This window comes from Prunus dulcis, chromosome 4 (genome assembly GCF_902201215.1).
Source record: "Prunus dulcis chromosome 4, ALMONDv2, whole genome shotgun sequence".
Lineage (NCBI taxonomy): Eukaryota > Viridiplantae > Streptophyta > Magnoliopsida > Rosales > Rosaceae > Prunus > Prunus dulcis.
Window position 1 is genome coordinate 13868235 of NC_047653.1, and position 23812 is coordinate 13892046.

Here is a 23812-nt window from a genome sequence, read left to right on the forward strand (position 1 = left end):
ATAAAGTAATAAGTCCTTTTTAAATCAAATTTGCCTACAAAAACTAAGTATAAAGAGTACATAAATGTGTAAGTTTATGGACTTATCACATGCTAAGCCCTAAATAGTACCCAAACATGTCTACAAGCCACCATTGATAACTCCATATTTGTGCTTATTTTCTAAGCCCTATTCTAGTGATCTGCATTAGTTTCTTTTGTGAAATTGGTTGTTTTGATGTGTTTTGTGTGTGTTTTGTAGGAAATCGTCCTAGGAGTGAGTTGGCACTAAAAGGAGAAAACGATGGTGAAAATGAGTAAAGAAGATAGAAATTTGGAATTAGCAACTTGCAAGTTAAGAAACGCATGTGCACATAGGTCAACTTTACGGATTTATCTGTACATGCTCAGGAAGAATTAGATAACCTGCCATATATCATTGGAAAGCTTTGGAAGTCTAGTTTCTAAAGAATTTTACTATTTGTCATTTCGAGTTTTCTATAGGAAGTTACATCAGTTTTCGTGCTAGTAGTTTAGGCTGCAAACTGTGTGACTACGTTCTGGTGCTCGAGCGGATGTTGCAAGCGCTCGAGTGGCAGAGAGTTGATTTTTGGCCCAGTTTCTGGTGCTCAAGAGGACGGCACGAATCTAGCACGGAATATTTGGCATTTTTGGCTAGTTTTTCCTAGGGTTTTTGGGAGTTTTAAGTTTCCTAATCCTTATATGATTGGAGAAAAGTCCTAGGGCCTATAAATACATTTTTTAGACTAGATTTTTGGGGAGAACCCTAGCGTAATGTTCAATATCTCAAATCACCTAATTCACATACTCACTTCCTTAGACGTTTAGCTTTCAAGATTTGCCAGAGGAGGAGTTCAACTACAATGGATTCATCTAAGGGTTTTTCTATCTTAATTCAAACTTTGTATTTTATGTTCATAAGTATATTGTTTGTTTCTAAGACGGCTATGGATAACTAAATTCTTTGCTAGAGATCCGATGTAACCTAACATGATGGTTCTATGTTATTTAGGTAATATCTTCTTCTTCTTTCTTTTTTTTATTATCAATTTATATTCCTTATTTCATTCATTATAATTGTGATCTTAATACTTGTAATGGGCCATTATAGGTATTTTGGATTGTCTAAGATAAGGTTGGGCAAGGGGTTCATCTCTAATCTTATATGCGCTGTGAATGAATGAGTTGTTGTTAAAGCCGGGGTTCAAGCTAAGACACTTTTTGGTTCTTGATTGTTCTTCTTGGACTTAATGGGTTCTCGATTAAATTTGGCTATAGGGTTCATTCGTTGGGTTTAAATCATTATTAAATAAAGAACGAACTATTGGAATTGAATTGGAACTTTATTCTCAAAATTACTTCAATGCATAAAATAGAATTGTTATGGTGAAGTTGGAATCCTAGTTTTCATCCATTGATTTTCAAAACCAATTTCCAACCTTTGTTATGTTATTTTCTTGATTTCAATACTTAGATTAAAATTGAGTAATCTTATTTTTGGTTGTTTTAGTACTTTTAATATTTCCTTTTTATTATCTCTTTTTCTTAAGGTAGTCATATTTGGATTTTAATTGATATACTTTACAAATCTCTATGGGAACGACTCTCGTATTTGCTTGCTATACTATCACATCGATTCATGCACTTGCAAGATATAAATTTTTTGTTCATCAACCATCCTATCTATGTTCCAAGAAATCCATTCAAGTTGCTGGAAGTATTCCAGAGTTTCAGGAAGATATATAGTCTATATCTACAATTCCAAGCTTTTTCCTTTCCAAATCTCTCTCTTGCTAAACTTATGGGTTCTTAGCCCCCACGCCACAAGTCTCTTATGCCAAGCCTAGCCGTATCTTGATTTACCAAAGCAAGCTTTCATGCCAAGCATGTACAATATCAATGCACCATTTCCAACTATTTCAAAGCCGCAAGGAAGCCCATCCAAACAAGCAGTTGCTGCCGGAACACCTGGTCCACTGTGTTTCAAGCAAAGCCCCTTCAGCACTTGCTCAAGTTTATCATCAAGCAATGTCTTTACAGCAGCTGATGTATCCTTCTCATCAAAACTTGCAATGTACTGAGGAGACATTGAAAATGACCAAAGCACTCCTTAAGATTTCAACCCTTTCGGGGTGTTTTGGAGCCTGGGTTTTTTTTTTTCAAAAATTCTCAAATATGGCCGCGCGGCTATACTATTTATTAAAAAATAAATAAAAGGGACCCAGCTAGCCGCGCGGCTATACTAGTGTTTATATAATAAATAAACAAATAAATAAGAGGACCCGACTAGTGCCCGCCTAGCGATTCGGTGCTATGTGTCAACCAAAGTATAGCCGCGCGGCTGTACTATTTTGTAATAATAAAAACCTTAGTATGGCCGTGCGGCTAAACGCTTTTATTTAAAAGGAGTTTAGCCGCCCGGCTATACTATTTATTAAAATTTTAAAAAAAATGACCCTTCTAGTTGCATTAATTTATACTTTACATATATTAATTTGCCAGTTTCGACATCTCCAAAGCAGATATTGAAGAGAGAAATTTCATTAATTTGTTTAATGATCATAGAAATTGAAAATGGGTTATTTGCTAGGCCCCTCACGATTCCACTTATGCTCAATAACAAAAGCAGGACAAAGCTGGAGTACTTTCAACCTAAATGAATGAATATTTATTACCAAATCAAGAGAGATTATGGAAAAAAGTTCCTCTTCTACTTACTAGAAATATAAATACAGCAAATTGATATGTGAGGGGGATTGGTGGGTGTGCTTCAGGTTCAGGCCATTAATAAGTATCAAGAGCAGATTGTCGTCGTTTGTCTAGGAATCCAGGGAACCAATGTAGGCATGTTCGTCGTTAGGCAAATGGCATGGCACACCGTTTAGCCAGGTATTCTTTGTTAGTGATGTTTATTTATTTATTATAGGTTAAGACAACAAATTGAATGGAATGTGTAAGGACATTAACGGTCAAATATTTAAAAAACAAATCGAGGGACAAATTGAAAGTACAGTACAAGTAGAGGGGAACTCTACAAAATATTTATCTAGCAATCGAAATTATATAAAGAGCTTCAATTGAAGGATCTCTCAAATAAGTTTATTGTAAAATAGAAGAATAAATGTTCAAAAGACGGAGATTTCTCTTATTACTGGTATATGCACTTGAACATATTATTTTGGCCAAAGGAACAATAATGATGATGGGAGTATGAATCTGCAGAAAGGTTTAGTTAGTTTTTGGGCAGCAGCTGCCATAGCATTGTGTGAATCATCTTTTCTTAGAATCCATTGCCGATTGTTTTGATGATTAATTTTTAACTGTACTGGGTCATTAAGACCTTGTTAATGTCCCTGTGGTAAGAAAGTTGCTCTTCTTCCCGAAAGCTAGAGGCCCTACCATGCTCTGCTGTGGCATCAGTAGGGAACATCGAAGCCATTTGCTGCATATCCAAACTAACATCTGTTATGCCAGAAGAGTGAGCATTGGAGACTTCTCCACTGTCACTATACCAATCTGATACCGACTCCGATGAAGGGATGGAACTGAACAGCTTTGAGAAATCCTTATGCATGGAATTAAGGTGACCATGAACGGAGCTTGTAGACTGTAGCCATTGGTCATAACCATCCAACACATGCTTCTCTTCAAATGAACCCAATATCCCATTTGTTGTCCTTGAATTATTTCCACCACCACAAGCTTCTAATGCATCAGCTTCTCGTAGTAAGTCGTCCAACAAACCACTCCTGCTATGAGTCTCGTCGGCGGCGGCTGCTAGTGTTGCCCCAGCCGCCGAGCTTAGATTGTTATCAATGGAAATCTCAAGCTGTGTTTGGGATACTTGGTTTGAAGGGAGCTCCGATTGGACTGAATAAACTGAGCCTGCAGGTGACAGAAAATTGTCGGAGAAATCGAAATGAGAACGAGGCAGTGGCGGGAAAGAATGGTCGAAAGTCATGGGGAACTCAAAGGAGGGGTTGTCAGACATCGAGTAGGTGCGGGTCAAGGATGCAATGGCAGGCATTGAGTTGGAGCCTGTCAACTGAAAAGAGGCAATGTCAGGCATTGACCTGGTACGGAACATTTTTCTTTTCAGGTTTGGGGAGCGTGGTGGGGAGAATACTATGGAGTCCCGATACCGTTTGTGGCACAACGGGTCTCCAAGGATGGGGGCGGGGCGGTGGAAGGTGAAGGAGGGTGTGGAGGATGACGAGAAGGAAGAGGTGATGGTGTTGATGGGATCAAAAGCAGGGAAGGAAGTGAGACTCGTGGGCTGGGTCTGGTGTGGGGAGGAGAGAGGAGAGAGAGATAGTGGAGGGGGGGAGAGTGGGGGCAGATGATGGGATTGGGTTGGGCTTTGGGTTTGGAAAGAAAAAGTTGGGGTTGAGCCATTGGTGATGGATTGGAAAGGGTTTTGGATTGTGGTTGTGAGTGGGGTGAGACTTGGGATTGTTAGCGAGGTGGCTTGGGAATGGGATTGTTTAATGTCTTGGGGATATAGCGGTAGGCATTGGCGTTGCCTCCTCTTGATCCTTGTGTTCCAGTAATTCTTGATTTCGTTGTCTGTTCGCCCAGGTAACTAACAAAAAAGAAAACTAAAATTACAACCAAACCAAACCAAAACTAAAAAACCAAAAACATGGGCAGCAGAAAAAAACCAAAACCCAGAAATGAAATGAGGAAATTATTATAATGAAAAACAAAAATAGATTATAGTTACCTGAGAAGCCATGCGAGCCCATTTGTTGCCGTACTTCGAATGCAGCTCAAGAATGCGCCTCTCTTCCTCAGGAGAGAAGACACCTTTCTTCAAGTTGGGACGGAGATGATTGGCCCAACGGAGCCTACAGCTCTTGCCGCACCGGTTGAGGCCAGAGTTCCTCTGCACCGCGTTCCAATTGCCCTCGCCGTGTTTCCTCACATACTCCATTAAAATCTGGTCCTCAGCCGCCGTCCACGGACCCTTCTTCAGACCGTCGCTGCCCTCCACCACGTGCCCACCTCCTCCTCCGTCGCTCGATTCGGGCGGCAACATTCCCTCTCTGTGTAGCTCCCAAATGCTGCCGTTGTTGGTTGTCATTGTCACAACGCAGTTTTTGGTGGCTATCCCTCTGCCTCTATCCTTCTTGTTGAAATTTTTTATTTTTTTAATTTACATTAAGTAAATTTTCCCCCTTTTTTTTCCTGGGTATTGGGTTGGATAGTGGTATTGGGGTTGGGAAAAAAGACCCCTCTCTCCTCCTTTTGAATAAAAACTCTGTTTTTGTACTACTGGAAACCTCTTTTTGTGGGTTTGGAGTATGAGGAGAAAAGAGAGGGGCAAGGGAGGAGGTGGGTGGTGGTGTTGAGGGGAGCTAAGCCCTCTCAGGATCCACAAACAAGAACAGAAATTAGAAATCAGAAAGGAAAAAAAAAAAAAAATGTTGTTGTTGTTGGGTGTTGTGGTTGATGAGGGGCAGTGGCAAAACCTGAAGACATATGTATAAACTGGGAAAGGTGGTGAGGTGTTCTGCTACATGTAACTTGTGAGACTCCAATCTGTACCAAATTCTTAGGCTCCTCTTTTTTGGCAAACTTGGTTTTCCCAAGGATTTTATTTTTATTTTTTATTTTTTTTGAAACTTTTTTATTACATGGCACCAATCTGAGCTGGTAAAAGGAGTAAAAACAGATGGGTTTGGGTTAATTTGGGGAGAGTGGATGAGGTGGAAGTTGGAGATTGTTGCCGTTCAGATTGTAGAGTTGACTAAGACGACACCTGTGCCAGACTTTCAACAACGCTTCTCGGTGTCTTGGGTCTCACGTTTAATGTGTCCCACGGTTTATACACACATAGACAGCGCGCGAGTGAAAGTTACCATCTGTCTGCCTCAGCGCCGCGGTTAAATGAATTGGATGAGTCCACAATTTGAAAGTCCGCACCTGAACCATTTTTGAGTAATTATATAAATTAATGTTGATTCTTTTGTCAAAAAGAGAATTAATATTGTTCAATCTTATCTAACTCTAATAAGTAGTTCCAAGATCTAGTCCACATGATGTACCAAATACACCCAATAAATTTTCATTATAGTGATAAATAAAAAATAAAAAATAAAAAATAAAAAATTTCATTATAGAGAGTGACGTACTTTTTCTTATTTGTATACATGGATTTATATATATATATATGCATAATTTTTTTTCATTAATAGGTACTTTTTCTCGATTCGATGTATGTAACTATAAATAGGATAAATAAGAGGGCTTTTCAAGACCACACATCATTGTTGCTAGCGGAGCCACATACAGGTCTTCAGTGGTCGTGGCTCTCAAGTTCCATAAAGAAGTCAATAACTTTTAAACACCTGCTACAATATCAGTTGAAATATAAAATTATAAAACTTTGAAATTACAGTACCCCCTTAAAAAAACTAGTTACTAGCTCCGCCACTTCCTACACATGCTATGCTATGCATGATGGGGTGTTTATTGCCCAAGAAATAAGAGAAAAAGAAAAAGGGTAATTCTTTATTTTGTTTTTTGTTTGTTCAAATTCATTGTTATTTTTATTGTAATATATTAATATTTTTTCGTTTAATGTAAGTAGGAATAGGAACATAATTATAGCTTTGCAAAAATAGTTGGCAATGAACCTTCTCTTAAATATTAGAACAGAGTTTATCGGGAAAGTGATAAGTTGTAAGTTTTTTTTTCCCTTTTGAGAAAAGATAGGATATTTAACGATACCACAATTAGATACATCGAACTCATCATAAATATATATCAATGATAAATCGTAAGTTGAAATAATGTTACTAGAATGAGAAAGTGTTGTGTTTCCCACAAAAATAGAAGCTTTTTTTTTTGGATCTGAACACAATGACACGCTAATTTGACCATAATTTGATGACAAGGCTCAAAATTAGTTGCCTATTCTGAAAGGGTCTGTTGATATATAAAACTTGGAAGTCAAAGAAAGAGCACTGTGATTAAGCAATTAACACTTTCAACTTAAAGAGAATTCAGAAACTCATTAATGACAATAATTAAACTCATTAACAAATGTCTTAAGTGATTAAAGGAAGTAATAATAATTCAAAATTTAATTGATGATCCAAAAGTGATGGCAGCATGATGACAAACATACGTAACAGGTTGGATTAAGAGCGAGCCACCCAGCCAACACGGCATTTCTTGTGCCGCAGTCAACTCATAGACCACATCCCTGAGAGTTGAGAGCAACACGTTTGCTGTAACACATTGGTTTGGATTTGAGACGATGGAAATAAACCCAGTCATTATCAAAATTTTAAAAAGAGCCACCCAACTTTGACCTTGATTTAATTATATTATATTAGCACATGCAAGTCTGCATATAATATCTGCACAAAGGGACCAAGAGCTAATCTATCTGTGTTCTGTCCTCTGTGTATATATAAGTATTTGGATTTGGCAAATAGAGAGAAAAATCTTAGGGTTAAACGCTTCGAATCATCTCTATCAATGGCTTTGCCTTTGCTCTCAAACATCTTGAGCTGCTTTTCAGAAGCCTCTCAAACGCATAGCAAACGTTACATATGCGATGGTGATGTTTGTGTTCTCAGAAATCAGAAGCAGTTGCGTGGGACAAAATCAACGAAGAACAAGCGCAGGCACAGCTTTATGAGGATTTCGTTCGCCCGTCTTTCGATGAAAAGATCTCAGAGTTTTTAGGCACAACAACACAAGCTATAAGCTATCATGAAGCCTATCTCTTTCAGTGATCGATAATGGCCTCAGTTCAGTTGATGAACAATTATATATGCAAGCCACTAGATTCATATGAAGTTATGTAAACATTGAATTGTATTGCAGAGCCTTTAATGGAAAAAGGGTTTGTGATAAAAACTCACTTTCATTCATATAGAGGTGTCCAAAGTTGTAACCAAATAATTTCATGTCATTTGTTTCTTAATAGAAACTAGCTTTGCCGTAAGGGCTGGATAATCAAAGGCCAGCTATGAATTTGCTTGCTTTAGAATTAAACAATTTGTCAGGCCATGTAGCAAGCTCTCATCAAGTCATGCAAAAATGGCTGTCCCATTTATGCCATGTCATAAGTTAACGAATTCCTTAACCAATAGACTACCGGATGTATGAAAATGATACCGAAACGAAAGTTTGTGTACGATAATATCAAAAAATGAACTTCATATAATAACGGTTTATTTATTGTAATGTTCCTTGAAACTTCGATCAAATTTTACATTGTCCTCTAAAACTTAAAGTGGCCCATTTACCCTGCTTGACCGTAGTTTGGTGACTCACTTTACCCTTCGACGTCAACTCCATCCAAACCTCTGTTAAAATTGATGATGTGACAAGGGTGTTTAAGTAATTTTGTACACATGAGTTATTTTTATGCTGATGTGAACTCTACATAAACAATAAATAAATCAAACAAATTCAAAAAAATAAGAACAACAATAAAAATTCAAAAAGCCAAAAGAAAAAAGAAAAAGAAATTAAAAATTAAATTATTAGTAAGAAAACAAAAGCATCGCATCTCCTTTTGCTTCCCACCCCACAGCCCCAACTTTCTCTCCCTACAGCCATAATTTCCCTTTTCCCTCACTAGATCCAATCATCCACAGCCCATACCCCAACCAACCAATCCACCATACAACAAAAATGGATCAAAATCCATGAATACCCAGAAGATGGTTTGACGAAGGGAGGCAGGGGAAACCAAAGGCCTCCAAATTTGTAACGAGGTCTCACAAAGCACGGCTCCAGTTTCCGATGGGTAGGAGATGGGTACGCAGGTAATGATGATGGGGATGGTTGAAGCTGCTAATCTGTGCGAGAGAGAGCGAGAGAGAGAGAGAGAGAGAGCTGGGGAGAGGGGGCTGGGTTTCAAATAACCCAGATTTGAAATTGGGTGTTGAGGTTGAGATGGGGATGAGAGCTTGGGAGGCTGAGATAGGGGCGGGATGAGTTTCTTTCTTCCAAGGTATTTGCAGGAGACGAAGGGCGTGGGGATGGAGGTTGGGCGGCTGGGATCTAATTTTATTTTGTGTTTTTTATTTTAATTAGTTTTAATAATTAGAACATCTAATTACATTTTTATGTGTGTGGAGGTGGGCTCCACTTGCCATGTCACTCTTCAATTAGTGGATAATGATCTATGTGTATGAAACTATAAAAATATCCTTGCAACATAATCAATTTTAAGAGAGTTTTAGATGAAGTTAACGACATGGGCTGTCTTTCGGCCGGATCGGATCGGAAATAGCAATTCCAATTCCAATCCAATATCTTTTGGAATTCAATATAGAGTTCCGATTCCGATTCCGAAAAAATTTGGAAATTTTCGGAAGATTCTGATTCCGAAGCCCTTAACTGACAAAAAAAATTTAAGAGATTTAAATGCCCAAACTAGCATTTTGTAAAAATCTCAACTAAACTTTAATCAAGAAAACCCAGCTTAGGGGTTTAACAACTAGTCCAACAGGAACTTTACAGGCCCAAATAGGTTGTACTTTCAAGTCCCTACACAAAATGACTGAGTTTGAAGATATTTATAAAGGACTAAACACCTGAAGTTTATTCTTGCAGTCGATATGGGACTCCAAGAAGAAATGGGAGTGCAACTTCTCTCTCCACTCTTTTCTTGATTTCTACTTGGTTACTCATCCATCACTTCTCCTCTCTCTTCTTTTTCTTCCTTTCTAATCCATGAATGCCAACCTTCATTTTCTTTCTTACTTAAAATTAAAACTCTTCAGATATGGAACAATATGTACGGATCCCGTTAGGAAAAAAAACAAAAACACTTCTCCAACCAAAAAAGAAATCATTCTTCAATTCTTTATCTCTACTGTTTCTTCTCTTGCATTTTTATTTTTCTGGGTTTGCACTAAATCATTTATCCGATGTATATGTTCTCCATTGAATCCTCATTGGAGCTCTCTTCCCTTGTTGCAATACCCCACACCATCCAGATTTTTTCTTTATCATTTATCTTTCTGTTTCTGCACAAATTCATTACTTTTTTGGTATTGAGATGGAATGAAAACCTTTAATTAAGAAAGAAAGAAAATCAAAGAATGAGTTTTAAAATTTAGAAATGTTTCCTTCTTTTTTTCGTCACTTCAATTCAATGTAGGATTGGAAAAAAAACGCAGATGGTTTTTTTTTTAAGTTATAATTGCCTTGGACCTCCTCTTTCTGATTATCCTTGGAACCTATTATAATTGCCCAAGGCATAGCTTATTTTGAAAGTTATAGCATGTTTGAATTCACCTTATATATATATATATATATATATATAACAATCTATTATTTTATATACAACAATCTATATAGTATATTGATTATTAATCAAAGTAATTTGTCCTACATATTATATATTTATATTTTGTTCATGTGAATCAAATTTTTTTGATTCCATGCTAAAGATGGATTCACATTCATCAATTGATGCTCAAGACTCAAGTTATAGCCGAGTGACTATCACATTGGTTTTAGATTCTAGTGGGTCATGAACATGTATAAAGAGTGTTAGACGTTAATCATGCTCTAGACAATTGTAATACTACAATTTTCAGGTTGAAATACTACAATTGTTAAAGCTCCAATTAATATACGCACATTATATGTGGTGTTTCATGTATAAAATGATTTTATAATTAAAAGTTTAATTGAAGATAGTTTATAATTTTAAAAATACATACATAAATATAAAATGAAATAGTATAATACTTCCTACATTTACCATATATGTACATAGTACATATGGATATAACAAGCACACATATGCACCTTTTGTTATATTAAATCAAGCATATTTGCCAAATATATATATATATAGTCTTAAAGTTACATACTACTATGTTTAGTTTTTTTTTTTTTTTTTTTTTTTGTCAAGCCTATATTTAGTATGTACAAATATTTGTATGTGGGTACTAATTTAAAAAAATTGGAAAAATCGGATCTGAATGGATTCGGAGAACTTCGGAATTTTTCGGATCGGAATTTCGGAATGTTCGGCATTTATCGGAATTTTCGGATTTTGACATTTTCGGATATCGGATTTATCGGAGTCGGATTTTTTTGGAAAAAATCAGACCGGAATCGGTCGGAATCGGATTTTCCAATCCAACTTACACCCCATGGAGCAAAGTGGATCACCAAATCACGGTCAAGCGGGGTAAATAGGCCACTTTAAATTTTGAGGGGCAATATGAAATTTGATCGTAATTTCAAGGTACACTACAGTAAATAAGTCTATAATAAATTCTGAAATTCGGTAAACCATCGGATAGTAAATTGAAGTTGCCCTAAATATAAAGAACCAATGAACCAATAAGCATAAAGAGGGAAAAAAGGACGTACAAAGCAAGTCCCAAAAAGGACTCAAAGAAAACAGATTACAAGCAAAGTTGGGGTTCCCATCACAGACTAGACCAGAGTCGGTGGAAACAAGCTAAACACCCAAACACCAAACAACCTATATCGAGGGTGGGCAAGACAATCTATCCGCGACCAAAACATGAACAAGAGACTGGTGGCCGATTGAACCAGCTTTCCAGCGCCACAGCTCTACTACCCAGCCCAGCCACACAGTGGGCAGCTCCATTTCACGAACGGGGGACCCATCTCCATTCAAGAGACTCGAATCTCGACGTGAACTTTCTGATCTCCATCAACAGAGGGAAAATCGTCCACACCTTATTCCCCTGTTTACCTCCAACTCCATCTACCAAGCCTTTAGAATCAGATTCAATTACAACCTTCTTAAAATCATTTTGTATCGCCGTCTTTAAGCCTCTCAAGGCAGCCCTACCTTCAGCTATCAAAGCAGAACTACAAGTAACTCGGTCAGCACAGCACATTAAAAAAATCCCTTCCAAGTTACGGATTACGACACCAATAGCAGCCATGCTACTTTCTTTTTTCCAAGCAGCATGAGTGTTGATCTTCACAAGAGGAATGCTAGCAACTCTCTCTAACCTTCTCCTTTGGATCTTTTTCAATCCTAAGGGGGCACCAAACCTTTGCCACATTTAAGCTTCTCAATGGCTCCAATGTAGGGGTAACCATCAATCTCTGAACACTCTCAAATTCAGAAACAGCTGCCATTGCCACACGAATCCCTCGCTGGGGATCAAGCTGCGTCTACATTTGCATAGTCACACTGTCATACATTTTGCATTGTCCATCAAAAGGTTCAAAAGACCTTTATTACTACCAGTAAAAGTAAACTACTTCTTTTTGAGAAACAATGTTCATAACAGGTTGAGCCCAGCTTAATCCAAAGCCACACTTTAATCTCAGGTAAGAGAAACTCAACAGCAGATAAAACAGTGAAAAAATTAAGAGCATTCTAAGATAGAGGAAAGGCAAATGGTAGGAACATTCAATTTGAGAGACTAGTCCACATGTACATTATAACAGTCGAGCAGTATAAAGTGGAATTTTTAGGGCAATTACATAAAATATGAGTAAAATCTAGACAACTAATTCTCTTCAAACTGTAACAATGTACAAGGCCTCAACTAGAGTGATGCATTTATATCATTTTAAGAACTCCAAAGGAATTTGATCTAATCATCAAATGAATCATCCTTCTGCCGGATTTAGCTCGACAATATGACACAAAAAGTGCTACTGCAAGTCACTAATACTTATCTGGGACATCCAGAACTTGGAGTTCTGTTAAAGTGATCGTATCTTAAGCTCTGTGCGGATCATATCTAGTCGAGCAAGCTGATCTGACCAAAGATAATCCTTCATTTTCATTTGGGCAATTCCCAGTCCAAGTCAAAAATGGATAACTACCGCCGCCAAAATCATTCTGTCATAACAAGATCGAAGACATTCTCACACTTGATGCAACTATAGCACAGGAGATAAAGGTGAATTCTGGAGACAGAAGCCAGCAGCATCTGAGCTCTGTACACTATTTGTTTAATTCCGCTGAATACCCCATCCAAACTCAGAGTTGCAAAGCCAGGTCTGGCTGCTGAGAGTCAACCAGAAGACCTGAGGACTGTTTCACCGGAGACCCTGGGGACTGAAAACCAATATTCAAGTCTGGAGGAAGACTTTCCTGTTTCTGTCTTGGTCTTGGCTGGGCATGCGGACTGAGACCCTGCCAAGGTGACTGCACCTGAAATCTAGACAAGTCAGCTGCCGCCAACTGAGGAAAAACCGTAGGTCTGCTTTGGAACTGTGGCTCATTCCCGATACGGACAGCTTGTGGTAAAAAAGTTGGAAATGAAAAATTGTTCTGAGTCTGAAATTGCAAGGGAAACTCCCCCCGAACTCGCGAAAGTTGTGATTGAAACTCCCGGGCTGGGTTGTATAAGGAATCTGCAGATATCTGACTTTTCGTTTTAGTGAGATTCTCGGTGGGTTGTTTAAATGCTCCAGCCCCTATAGACATCCAAGCCCGGGCAGCAGCTGCTGCAGCATTGTTTGAATCATCTCTTCTTACTGATGGAACTGATGGTACAACGGGTTGAGTATCAACTGACGATTGATTTGATGATTTCTGTTGTTTGTGAGTCTTTTCGGCCAATTTTTTCATCAACTGCACTGGGTCGCTAAGACCCTGTTCCTGTCCATGAGGAAAGAAAGCCGATGTTCTTTCACTTTGACTAGGAGCACTATCAGATGGACTAATCATCCTATTGTCCAGAGAAGCACTTGCAGCTTTCCCATTAGGCAACCCTCGGGTAACAATACCATTAGAATCCGGCATCTTAAAAGGTACAGGTTGTGGAAGATTCATGTTCCTTGATACAGTATCTCTGGACCTGGAAGATGTCGTCTCCAAATTTCTTGATAATTGCTTTTCTGCAACAAGATTGGCATTATTTTGGTTGACTGAGGGTGCAGAGTTCAACTCGACTTCCCTTTGAACCTTGTTCTCAGGCCCTATAAACCGGGATTGCGGATTCTTCTGTGGATGAACAGCATTAACTGCAGTACCAGGTTTTGCTCCAACAGGACCAATCACAGATGGTTTCCCTTCTGTGTAATGCCCCCTAGCAGAACCAAAGAAAGATGGTCTCCCTCCTGAAGTAGGCACACTAACAGAGTGCTGTCTCTCTTCTGTAACAGGCCCAGTAACAGGGTGCACCTTAGCAGAAACTGAAGTCCTAAGAGTTCTGTCATCCTTTCTCAAGTTCGGGTGTGAATAAAACTTTGAAGCCAAAACAGATTGATTTTGGGTACAATTTTCAATCATAAGTACTGGGGTTGGAAGCGGCTCATATTCTCCAACCCAACCACGGCCAAATTTACACCCATCAGGTAGTGCCTGTTCAATCCTCTTTGACGCAACTTTCCAAGCAACAGGTCCAAGACTTCCAGAAAAACGAGCAAGGCTCCTAGCATATGAATATTCTGCATGAAGCCCAACCTGATTCGAAATTGATAATATCATTCAAAAACTAGTAATACAAAAGCCAACTACTGGGGGAAAAGAAAAACAGATTCTTTGTTACATACTGCAACAAACTGCTTGATTTCACCGTCAAAAGTAGTAAATATTGATTCTGATCTGATCACTGGCTGAGTAGATATGTTATACGTTGCACGACGGTTCTCATCAACCACAGATGGCTTCCTCCCAACTTTAGATAGGTGACCCTTGCCTAGAAAAGTGCAACAAACAAGAAATTAGAGGAGAATCCTCTCCTATGATAAAACATTATGACGAACAAGCTACTTCAGATCTTTCTGAGCTAACTAATGTGTGTTTATCAACTATTACCTCCAACAGAAAAATATTAGGTGAGGAAAACGAAACCAACTTTGCTAATCTAATCCACTACAGTAACAAGAATATTGAGATCCACATGTTCTTTTTTTCATCTATCATTGTAGATCTACATGATGAAAAAGGAAAACAAACACTTCAGTGCACCTGATGACATATCCTCTGCCTTTTCCATATTAGCTTCATTTAAGGAGGAATTACCCTCTACTGGTCCATCAATGTTGCTAGGTCTCTCACAACCACTGCCTTGTGTTGGACGGGAACTGTTCTGGACATCTCCAGCAGTCGCAAGAGTTGCACCTGAGGAGAAATCAGAGCCAACAGGTTCCTGTAGTGTTCGGCACTGAGGCTTCTTTGTCTGTTTCTTGACCAAGGAATTGGAATTTGTTTTCTGAACTAATTTGAGCTCCTTTTCTGAGCGTTCATAGTCAATCCTTAACCTCTCAAATTTTTTCCTTGCCAGCTCTTGTATAGAACATGCCTTTCACAAATATCAAAATACAATGGTAAGAAACAAACAAGATGGGAAAAGAAGAAATTTGAACAATAAAATGGTAAAAGCTAAATACCTGTTTATAGTATATTGTATCGGATGAATTGTATTGCATCGCGTTTGAACATATTAAAAAGACATCACCCTGCAACCAAAAGGACCAGATTACCAACATAAGAAGACACTTCTTTCCTCTTTTAACATAATTTCAAGGGCAGGAATTAGAGTAAGAAGATTATTAAACAACAAGAGAGAACAGCCAATTTGAAGGTGAACTTATGCACTTTTCTCTCCTTCACCCCTTTTTAATTAAGCTAATAGCCAGAATATCTTCAAAGATTTAACATACATTCCCTCAACCCCTGGTAGAATATCAAGCTGCTTGGACTCTAGAATGATAGATAAACGTCTTTCAATAAATATACATTAAAGGTCTCAGTTTCAAATATGTTTTGATGATAAAAGTAACCATCTAGCAAAAGAATGAAAAGAAAATAGGAGGAGAGGCACGGGCAGGGAGCGAGAGAGAACTCATAGCCAAATTCTTTACCAATCAACTCTAGTCTGACCTCACATACCCCAGTAAATTCTGAAGTTTTATCACTAACAATTTGCAGAGAATCCACATCCTGCACCCTTATTTTGTCTAGGAGAGAAGTACCGTTCGGCTCCTGTAGGGGAGCCTCACTCCCGTTCGTTCATTCCCACTAAAAAAGAGGAGATAATGTAGTTATTTGTATTTCGGGGACTTAAGAGTTGATACTAATACCCATCTATTCTTGAAGGAACGTTCGGCTCCTGTAGGGGAGCCTCACTCTCTTACGGAGGGAATTCTTCATATTAGGATGCCTTTTCAGTACCCTACCTAGATAATCTATATGCTGTAAAGGGGCTCGCTCCGCTCGGGGCAGCGGGAAGTGGGTCCCCCCCGGGCAAGAGACAACATAGGTAAACTTCCTCCGTTGAAGAGAAAACAGAAGGGAAGTGAGGCTCCCCGACAGGAGCCGAACGGTACTTCAATCGCGAGTTTAAAGGGGTGAGAAGCGAGTGTAAACTACGGCTTTAAAGCCTATGGTAACTGACCATATATACAGATCATAACTTAATCTCGAATAAACTGAAAACTTCAGAGCTTGAAAATTAACAATCCAACTCTGATTCTCTTGCATACGCATAGTATTATAAATATTAGTGTGAATGAAATTCCAAAGACTATCACACTCAAAACATAAAGAGCCTCTTCCCTCTTTCACTTAGCATCAAAATTCCCCAAACTAATTAACGAACAACAAGATGAAACATAAAAAAGTGCTCACAGAATCAAAAATCCAAAAAAGGAGAAAGAACAAAGAATAAGTTGGTCTGCTCCCTCAAGCCCCCCACCCATAACTTAAGAAGATCATATAACACTGTAAAACATCAGAGGGAAGTTTTGCAGTGCTTTTACAACAAGACATATCTAAGCCCCTCGATATTAGTAAGAGTACATGGGTAGTATTTGGTAACATATGAGCACCCACCTCAAATTGTTCCAATGTGGAATATGATCCATTTTCCAACTGCTTTCTCACCGTGGCAAAGTCCATGGGATGCTTGATGACATCATGATAGTCGGGAAGCTACAATATCAAACATCATATCAACCTCTAAGTCAAACTCTTAACCCCAGAAAGAGATGGAGAGTTTTGAGCAAACGTAAAGCCATATTCCATGGAAAAATTCACGCACCTCCTCAGGATCAACTGGTTCTGCATACACGCCATAAGTGTCTTTCCTGCCACAATGAGATGTGAACATCAGAAAACGAAGCTTTTAGCTTTGAAATTAGCAACATGAAACAGAGGGAAAATAAATGAGACCCCATACTTTTGTAGCTTGTCAAGGATCAACTCCAACGTTTTCTTATCAGGCAATGGAATCCCAGGCTGAGGATCAGAAGGCGTTTCTGAAACAAAGACAAGAAAATTTCAACAACCCCTATCATCTTCACACATCTCAAGTTCACAACACAAAGCAACCAAGACCCACATATCCAACTCACACAAAAACAAACCTGGAAGGAGACCTTGGCGCTTAGAGTCAGCTTTTCGACCCCGTTCCTGTCAAAATCCATAGGCCCCATGAAAACCCACAAAACTAATAAAAAGTACCAAGGCAAATAAAATGTAAAAGGCAAGAAAGACTGCGTTTTAATGAGACAGAGACAGAGACAGGTAAGGCAGCAGACAATTGTATGTAGAGAGAGAGAGAGGTGGGGAGAGCGTGATCAGAATCCTGTGTTGGTTTTTGACAGTTGACTCCAACTGTTAATATCACAACACTCAAACAGAGAGTGTGAGAGAGTGTGAGGAGTGAGAGAGAAGCTAGAGAGAGAGTAATTTAGAAAACTGGACCAATGAGAAAACTATTCTGAGCTGCACTCTCACTACACTTCTATGTCTCCCACTTCAAAAACCCACTTCTTCCTCTGCATCAGATCCGTACATTAATGTTATGCTATCTACACATACATACCTCACAATCATCGTCATCATCATCATTTTCATCATCATCTTTATCGGAATCATCGCCACCGTTAATCCGGCGCTTCTTCAACGGCTTCCTCTCACTCTCACCATCCTCCTCCTCCTCCTCTTCCTCTTCTTCCTCCTCTTCTTCGCCAGTCTCATGCGCGTGGGAGTCACGCGCCGAGCCATTTCTGCCCTCGTCGAGCTTGACCACCAGCTTCACCTTCTTCTCTCTCCTCCTCTCCTCCTCTTCTTCCTCCTCGTCCTCGTATTCCTCGTCCAAGTAGTCGTCGTAGTCGATGTTGTACTTCACATTTCGGCGCCGGAGGCTCCTCCGCACGTCCGTGTCTTTCTTCACCGACTTCGCCGGCAACTCGCCAGACCGGCGAGCCAGATCTGCCTTGGATGGCCTCCCCTTCTTCTTCCTCCTCACGATCTGACCCATCCGCCCTGCTTTTTTCTCTCTCTAAAACCCTCACTCTCTCTTACTCTACTTTCTCTCTCTAAAACCACGCTCTGTTTCTCTCTCTATCTTTTGGTTTGGCTCCATTATTTTCGATGCCCGTGGCTTGGCCTTTTTCGAAAGGGGGGCCCTAATTGTGAGGTCCGAGCCTGCCTCCGAGCCTCCGGTTCGGGTGCGAGTAGGTCAATAAATCATTGATTTTTTTTAAAATTTTGGCTGTGTTTGGGCAAAAACGGCGTCAGTGCTTGAGGAAGACGGCGTTTGGTGCTGCCCGCTGCCCGGATGGGGCTTGCGTGCTGCCCGCGATGCTTTTTGTCAATTGCCACCTATGCCTTTTTCTTGTCGGATAGGAACGGCCTTTGGCGCGTCCTTCCACGCCCCGCGAAATTTTCTTCCCCAAATAAAATGTCGAAATATATAATTACAAAACAAATAAGATGGAGAGTTTGAAAAATGCTAAAGGAGAGATAAATTTTTTAAAAGAAGTCAAAATAGACAAAATTACCCTTATTTATTTTTCGATTTCCTAAAGAATCATTTATATTTGCATGTCTTTGGTTTGAAAGTTGAGAAGTTTTTCTGTCTTTTTCAAAAAAGCTTTGATTTTTTTTAAAAATGAAAGTTTTTTTTAGCTAAAACCTAAATTTACTTAAAAAAATAAATCATTATGAGAAAAAATGTATATTCTCTTTTGTTTATTGGAAAACTGGATAAGTAATCACATTATTGTGGTTGGCAAACTGCTACCTCCAATAAGATTCGAATTTAATTGGGAGTACTTTGTGATTTATGGACAAATCGAATCCCGAGGAGAGATTAATTTCAACCTTCGAATGCGGGGACCTCTTGTAGTATTTATCAAAAAAATGAATAGTTAATAAAAACAATATTATAAGTCTAGAAAACATAATCAGATGTTGCTAAAATGAACTGTGTGCTCTTAAATTTTGGATTTATTAGTGTGAGTTGATGAAGTGATGATACCGCTACCTAATTTCACTTTTAAAGCATCATTTATTGCTTATTCCATTAAAAGCTTTCTCACAACAACATCACACGTCGTTTTTGGTTGCATGGAGGTTATGTGGAAAAAGTGGTACCCTTGTAATAAAGTGTTAGTTAAATAATAAGAGACTCATGTAGTAGACAATAATTACAATTGTTGTACAAATGGAATGTGGTTCCAATAAAAATAAAGTTTGCACCCAAAATCTTCCACGATTGGAAATTAATTTTAGCAGTTCCCAGAATTATACGTTAGTTTGTCAATTATGCCATCAATTTGGGGGTTAATTTGTCCATTCAAGTTGGGACTTGTTTTAACACGCTTTTACCATTGACCGTAGTCCCCTACAATAAAATTTTCCACATCTTTTGTAGCAAGGAAAATGCTACCTTGCTCAAGCTACCCAAATTATGCGAAGTAGAGTCTTTGAATTTGTTGTATATATGAATTCAATTCCTCTTAACTTCTAGACGCTCTCTCTTTCTGTGAGTCTCAAAGAAAAATTCCAAAGAAGGGGGTGGAGAAAGAAGCGTCATTGTCCTTCCTTTCTCCTCGCCTTTTTCTTTTGGGTTAGTAAATAAGTCCATTGAAATTAATAAATAAGTTAATCTAATGAAGTTTATTTTTTATTATTAAAAGAAAAAAAAAAGTTCCTCTTAACTTTCTCTCATAACTTAATTTTCAAAATTTCAAGTCTTTTTTTTTTTTTTTTAAAGGGAGAATTCCAAGTCTTTATTAATTTTCCTTGTCAATGTAGCATTTTATTGGTCACCTCGTCAGCATTTTCATATATACATAGCTATATTATTCGCACCCTAACCTTGTGACTTTGAGTTTACCAAAAATCTTTGGTACATAATTGTGACAGAATTGTATGTTTGTTCGCACCCTAACGGGGCTCAAAATCAAATTGAATATTCATAAGGCAAAGTGAAACATGACCGAATGATAGGATTTTACTAAAGTTTCCCTTAGTAACAGGCACACTCCCGAAAAATCCTACAAAAGTATTTATGTTAGAAATAGACGAGCAAGTTCCCTTTAAAAACTTTTCCCAATTTTAGAGTAACTCCAATGGAAAATGTAAATTTTAAGATTTCTTGATCCACAAGCTCATCAACCCTATACTTTTTCTTATGTTGTGTACCCTTTAATCTATTATATGATAATAAAGTTCAAATCTTGTTAAGAATGTTTCATATAATTGCAAAGGATTTTAGGGAGTTCTACAATACGATAAAGGCTAGACTTTTTACCACGAGTAGCCATTGTAGTATTTCAAACACATCATTTTCATCTTTATTATGTCAAGTCAAGTAATGTCATCACAGTCTTCTTATGCTGCAAAAAAGGTGATGACTTGGATCGAATTGAAAGTTTTTACACGAAAATAATGTAATTGACATAACAGTAACTACTCATGATAAAAACCATAAGGCTTATTGGTGAAAGATTTTTCTTTTTCTAGAAAAAAAAAATATATTTACAAAATACTTTTATACGGATCTCTACACTCGCAACAAGGCTAGCACCAATCCAATAAAGACACAACTAACGAGGTATCAGACTCATCACCAAAATATAATATACTATTCTCGCTAGCCACAACTAACTAAGTATCAGACTCATCACAAATATATATGATCTTAGCTATCTATGTAAGCCGAACTTGAGACCTCTTCCAATTAAGTAGAGTAGAGACAAATATTACTATACCAAATGTTAGTTCGTATTAGTGGAAAAGGTTTAAGCTGCTAAACTATAAGCAATGGCACAATTTCAAATTGGAAGGAATACAATGTCAAAATTTGACAAGAACGACTCCTCCAACCAATATGAAGCACCATGAACAAAGCGTGTAGAGTGGCAGCACGCACTTTTAAGCAAGTAGAGCAAATTTTTAGTCGTCGTTGTGATTGAAAGAGATTTGCCGTAAAACCTAATGTGCATTGCCACTACAAATTTTCTTTTCCCGCTTGTAATGGATTCATGGACTCGTTTGTCATTTCACTCAGTTTACCTTTTTCAATTTTTACTTTTTCCACTTGATTTGATCAACGGTTGTAGATGATTTTATATCCATATTATTATTATTATTATATGAATCCACCATGATCGGACACATGTAATATGGTCCCACATAATATGAAATCATGAAGCTAAATTTTCCTAAGTGGGCCCCACAAATTGAAGATCATTCATGGACTTCAATAGGGAAGCTGGGGGAGAAATTTTATTCTTTTTCAATGGAACTAGGGGAGAAATTTGAAAGTGTTTTAATTGGCCCAAGTACTTAAGAAAGTTCACAAACTTGCTATTTTAGCTTATTTTTCTCACACGATAAGAATATATTTATAAAAAAAAAAGGTTAATTGATGATTTGTCCTTTGAATTTGTATTTAATTTTCGATTTATTCTCTTTTTTTTTATAAAGAAAATTAAAGATATGAACTTCTATTTTTTTGCCAATTTCCCCATTGTCTTCTAAATGATTAACATTTCATCCAATTTTTTGTTAAATCATTAAAAATATATTTATTTTATAAAAAAATTAAAAATAAAGAGAAAATAAAAATAATAAAAACCTATCCCCTTTCGCCCCTTTCGTAACCCCTCCCCCCTCCCCACTGTCACTGCCTCCCCTTTCGCAATGCACCCTCGGACCCATAACCACTCCTTTACCCATCACACCCTCCCCTCTTAGCAGCCCACCCTCCCATAGCCACCACCTCACAACCATCACTCACTCTCTCTCTCTCTCTCTCTCTCTCTCTCTCTCTCTCCCCAAACCCCAAGCTCAGCCCCAACATCCACAAAGTTACCCACCTCACCACAACTTGCCCGCACCTGGTGCGGTTTTTGTCCAAATAGATATGTTTTTTTGTGTGTGTGTTCAAATATGTGCATCTGGCTTTTTTTTTTAGTTCAAATATATGGTGGTGGTTTTGGTATTGTTGTATGGGATGTGTTCAATCTTTGGGTGCAGTGAGGGCATAGAGAGAAGTCAAGGGAGAGAGAATGGGTGGTGGTGTGATTTATGAAGAGGACAAGGGAGGTTGGGGTTTGGGGAAGAAGAGCTTGGAGAGAGAGATATTTTCAAATGTGAAATTATTTTTATTTTATTTTAACATGAAAACTACCAATTTGCCCTCATATTTAACGGCAAATTGGATGAAATGTTGAGAATTTAGACGGCATGAGAGAAATTGGCCAAAAAAAGAAGTTCATATCCTTAATTTTCTATAAATAAAAAAAAGGATATGGAGTAAATAGAAAACTAAATACAAGTTCATGAGGCAAATCACAAATAAAGCCTTATAAAAAAGTGACACTAAAAATCCTAGCCCCCTCTCTCCCAAAAAAACACTCTATAGCCATTTTTACTTTGAAGGGGGAGAAATCCACTAATCTTCCTCCTCTTTCCCCTCCTCTCTTCCTCCCTTCCCCTCTCTTCCCCCATTTCAAAGACAAAATGTTTCCCCTATTTGTCTTCATTTTGTTATGATTTTCCTTTACTCATCATAGGTGAATGTGTCTCGGCGTTGGATCTTTACTTGCATTTCGGTATCGGATCTCTACCACCATACTTTTTGCGGTTTCTTTATGTTTGGAATAAGTCGCAGAGACTCTTTGGGTTTTCTGTGTAGTTTTCACCTCTCATTTTGTGAGAGTTTTTCACCTCTCATTTGTGAGAGTTTTCCACCTATCTTATGTGAGAGTTTCATTTGTATTATTATGGCTTGATTTTTTCAAACGTGATCTATTTTTGGTTGTTCTGAGTGTGCACTCTTAGTTAGGATGCCTATGTTAGAGTTTCTTTTATCCTACGTGATTGTTAGTGGATGAGCCCTAGATTGTCTCAATTTTGATGTATGATCGCTTTGTTATTGTAATGGCCCTTTGTAACTAGTGGCTTTTTTAGCTAAATTACGAATGTAATCCCAGAATTTCTGAAGAAATAAACTACTATTATACTAGGCTAAGCTAACCACTCTTTTGAACCCATTCCACAATGTCATCTCATGATTTGAACTATTCATTTGTTAGGTATTCATTCAAAAACCGACAATGCAAAAAATTATCCAAGATTGACAACATATGGTCATCTAAATGTTGTTAAATAAATAGACATTTACTAACAATGTTTGATTTGGCTAATTTTTTTGGGGTAGCGAATGTTCATTGAATGATTATCTAAAAAATAAACAATTTAGATCATGATATGACATTTGGAATGGATCCAAACGAGTGGTTAATTTACCGATCGAGCGCTTGAGCGGTCCTAATATAATTGTTGTTGAAAGTGACTTCTCAATGCTGTCATATCGTGGATGCAATTAATAACATATCTGGACAACACATGACGGCCAATATATGCTCAAGTTTTGTTTAATTAGCTTTAACGTTCTATGTTTTGGCAAATTTTTATGACGGCCAATTTATTGTCTTAAATGTAAGGTGATCATCATACATCATTTGTGTCAATGATAGTTTGTGGTTTGATAGCCTTTGATCTAATTCAAGACGCTTTCCTAGAGGATCCTAGCATTTCAAGTTCTTTAATATTTTCAGCAGGTCCAATGTTTGGC

At 38.0% G+C, this 23812-nt stretch overlaps 2 protein-coding genes across 2 annotated transcripts; both read right to left on the reverse strand.

Annotated features, from left to right (window-relative positions):
• Positions 1 to 3170: 3170 nt before the first annotated feature.
• LOC117625972 (transcription factor MYB120-like) lies at positions 3171 to 5431 on the reverse strand. The gene is made up of 2 exons (XM_034357578.1): positions 4723 to 5431; positions 3171 to 4581 (listed from the first exon to the last, which is right to left on the reverse strand). The coding sequence occupies exons 1-2, from the start codon at positions 5080 to 5082 to the stop codon at positions 3316 to 3318; spliced, it is 1626 nt and encodes a 541-aa protein (XP_034213469.1). The 5' UTR covers positions 5083 to 5431; the 3' UTR covers positions 3171 to 3315.
• A 5858-nt stretch (positions 5432 to 11289) lies between these two features.
• LOC117624588 lies at positions 11290 to 18306 on the reverse strand. The gene is made up of 9 exons (XM_034355923.1): positions 17762 to 18306; positions 17301 to 17346; positions 17114 to 17192; positions 16976 to 17021; positions 16768 to 16866; positions 15324 to 15392; positions 14902 to 15235; positions 14484 to 14629; positions 11290 to 14394 (listed from the first exon to the last, which is right to left on the reverse strand). The coding sequence occupies exons 1-9, from the start codon at positions 18197 to 18199 to the stop codon at positions 12964 to 12966; spliced, it is 2688 nt and encodes an 895-aa protein (XP_034211814.1). The 5' UTR covers positions 18200 to 18306; the 3' UTR covers positions 11290 to 12963.
• Between the last annotated feature and the right edge of the window lie 5506 nt (positions 18307 to 23812).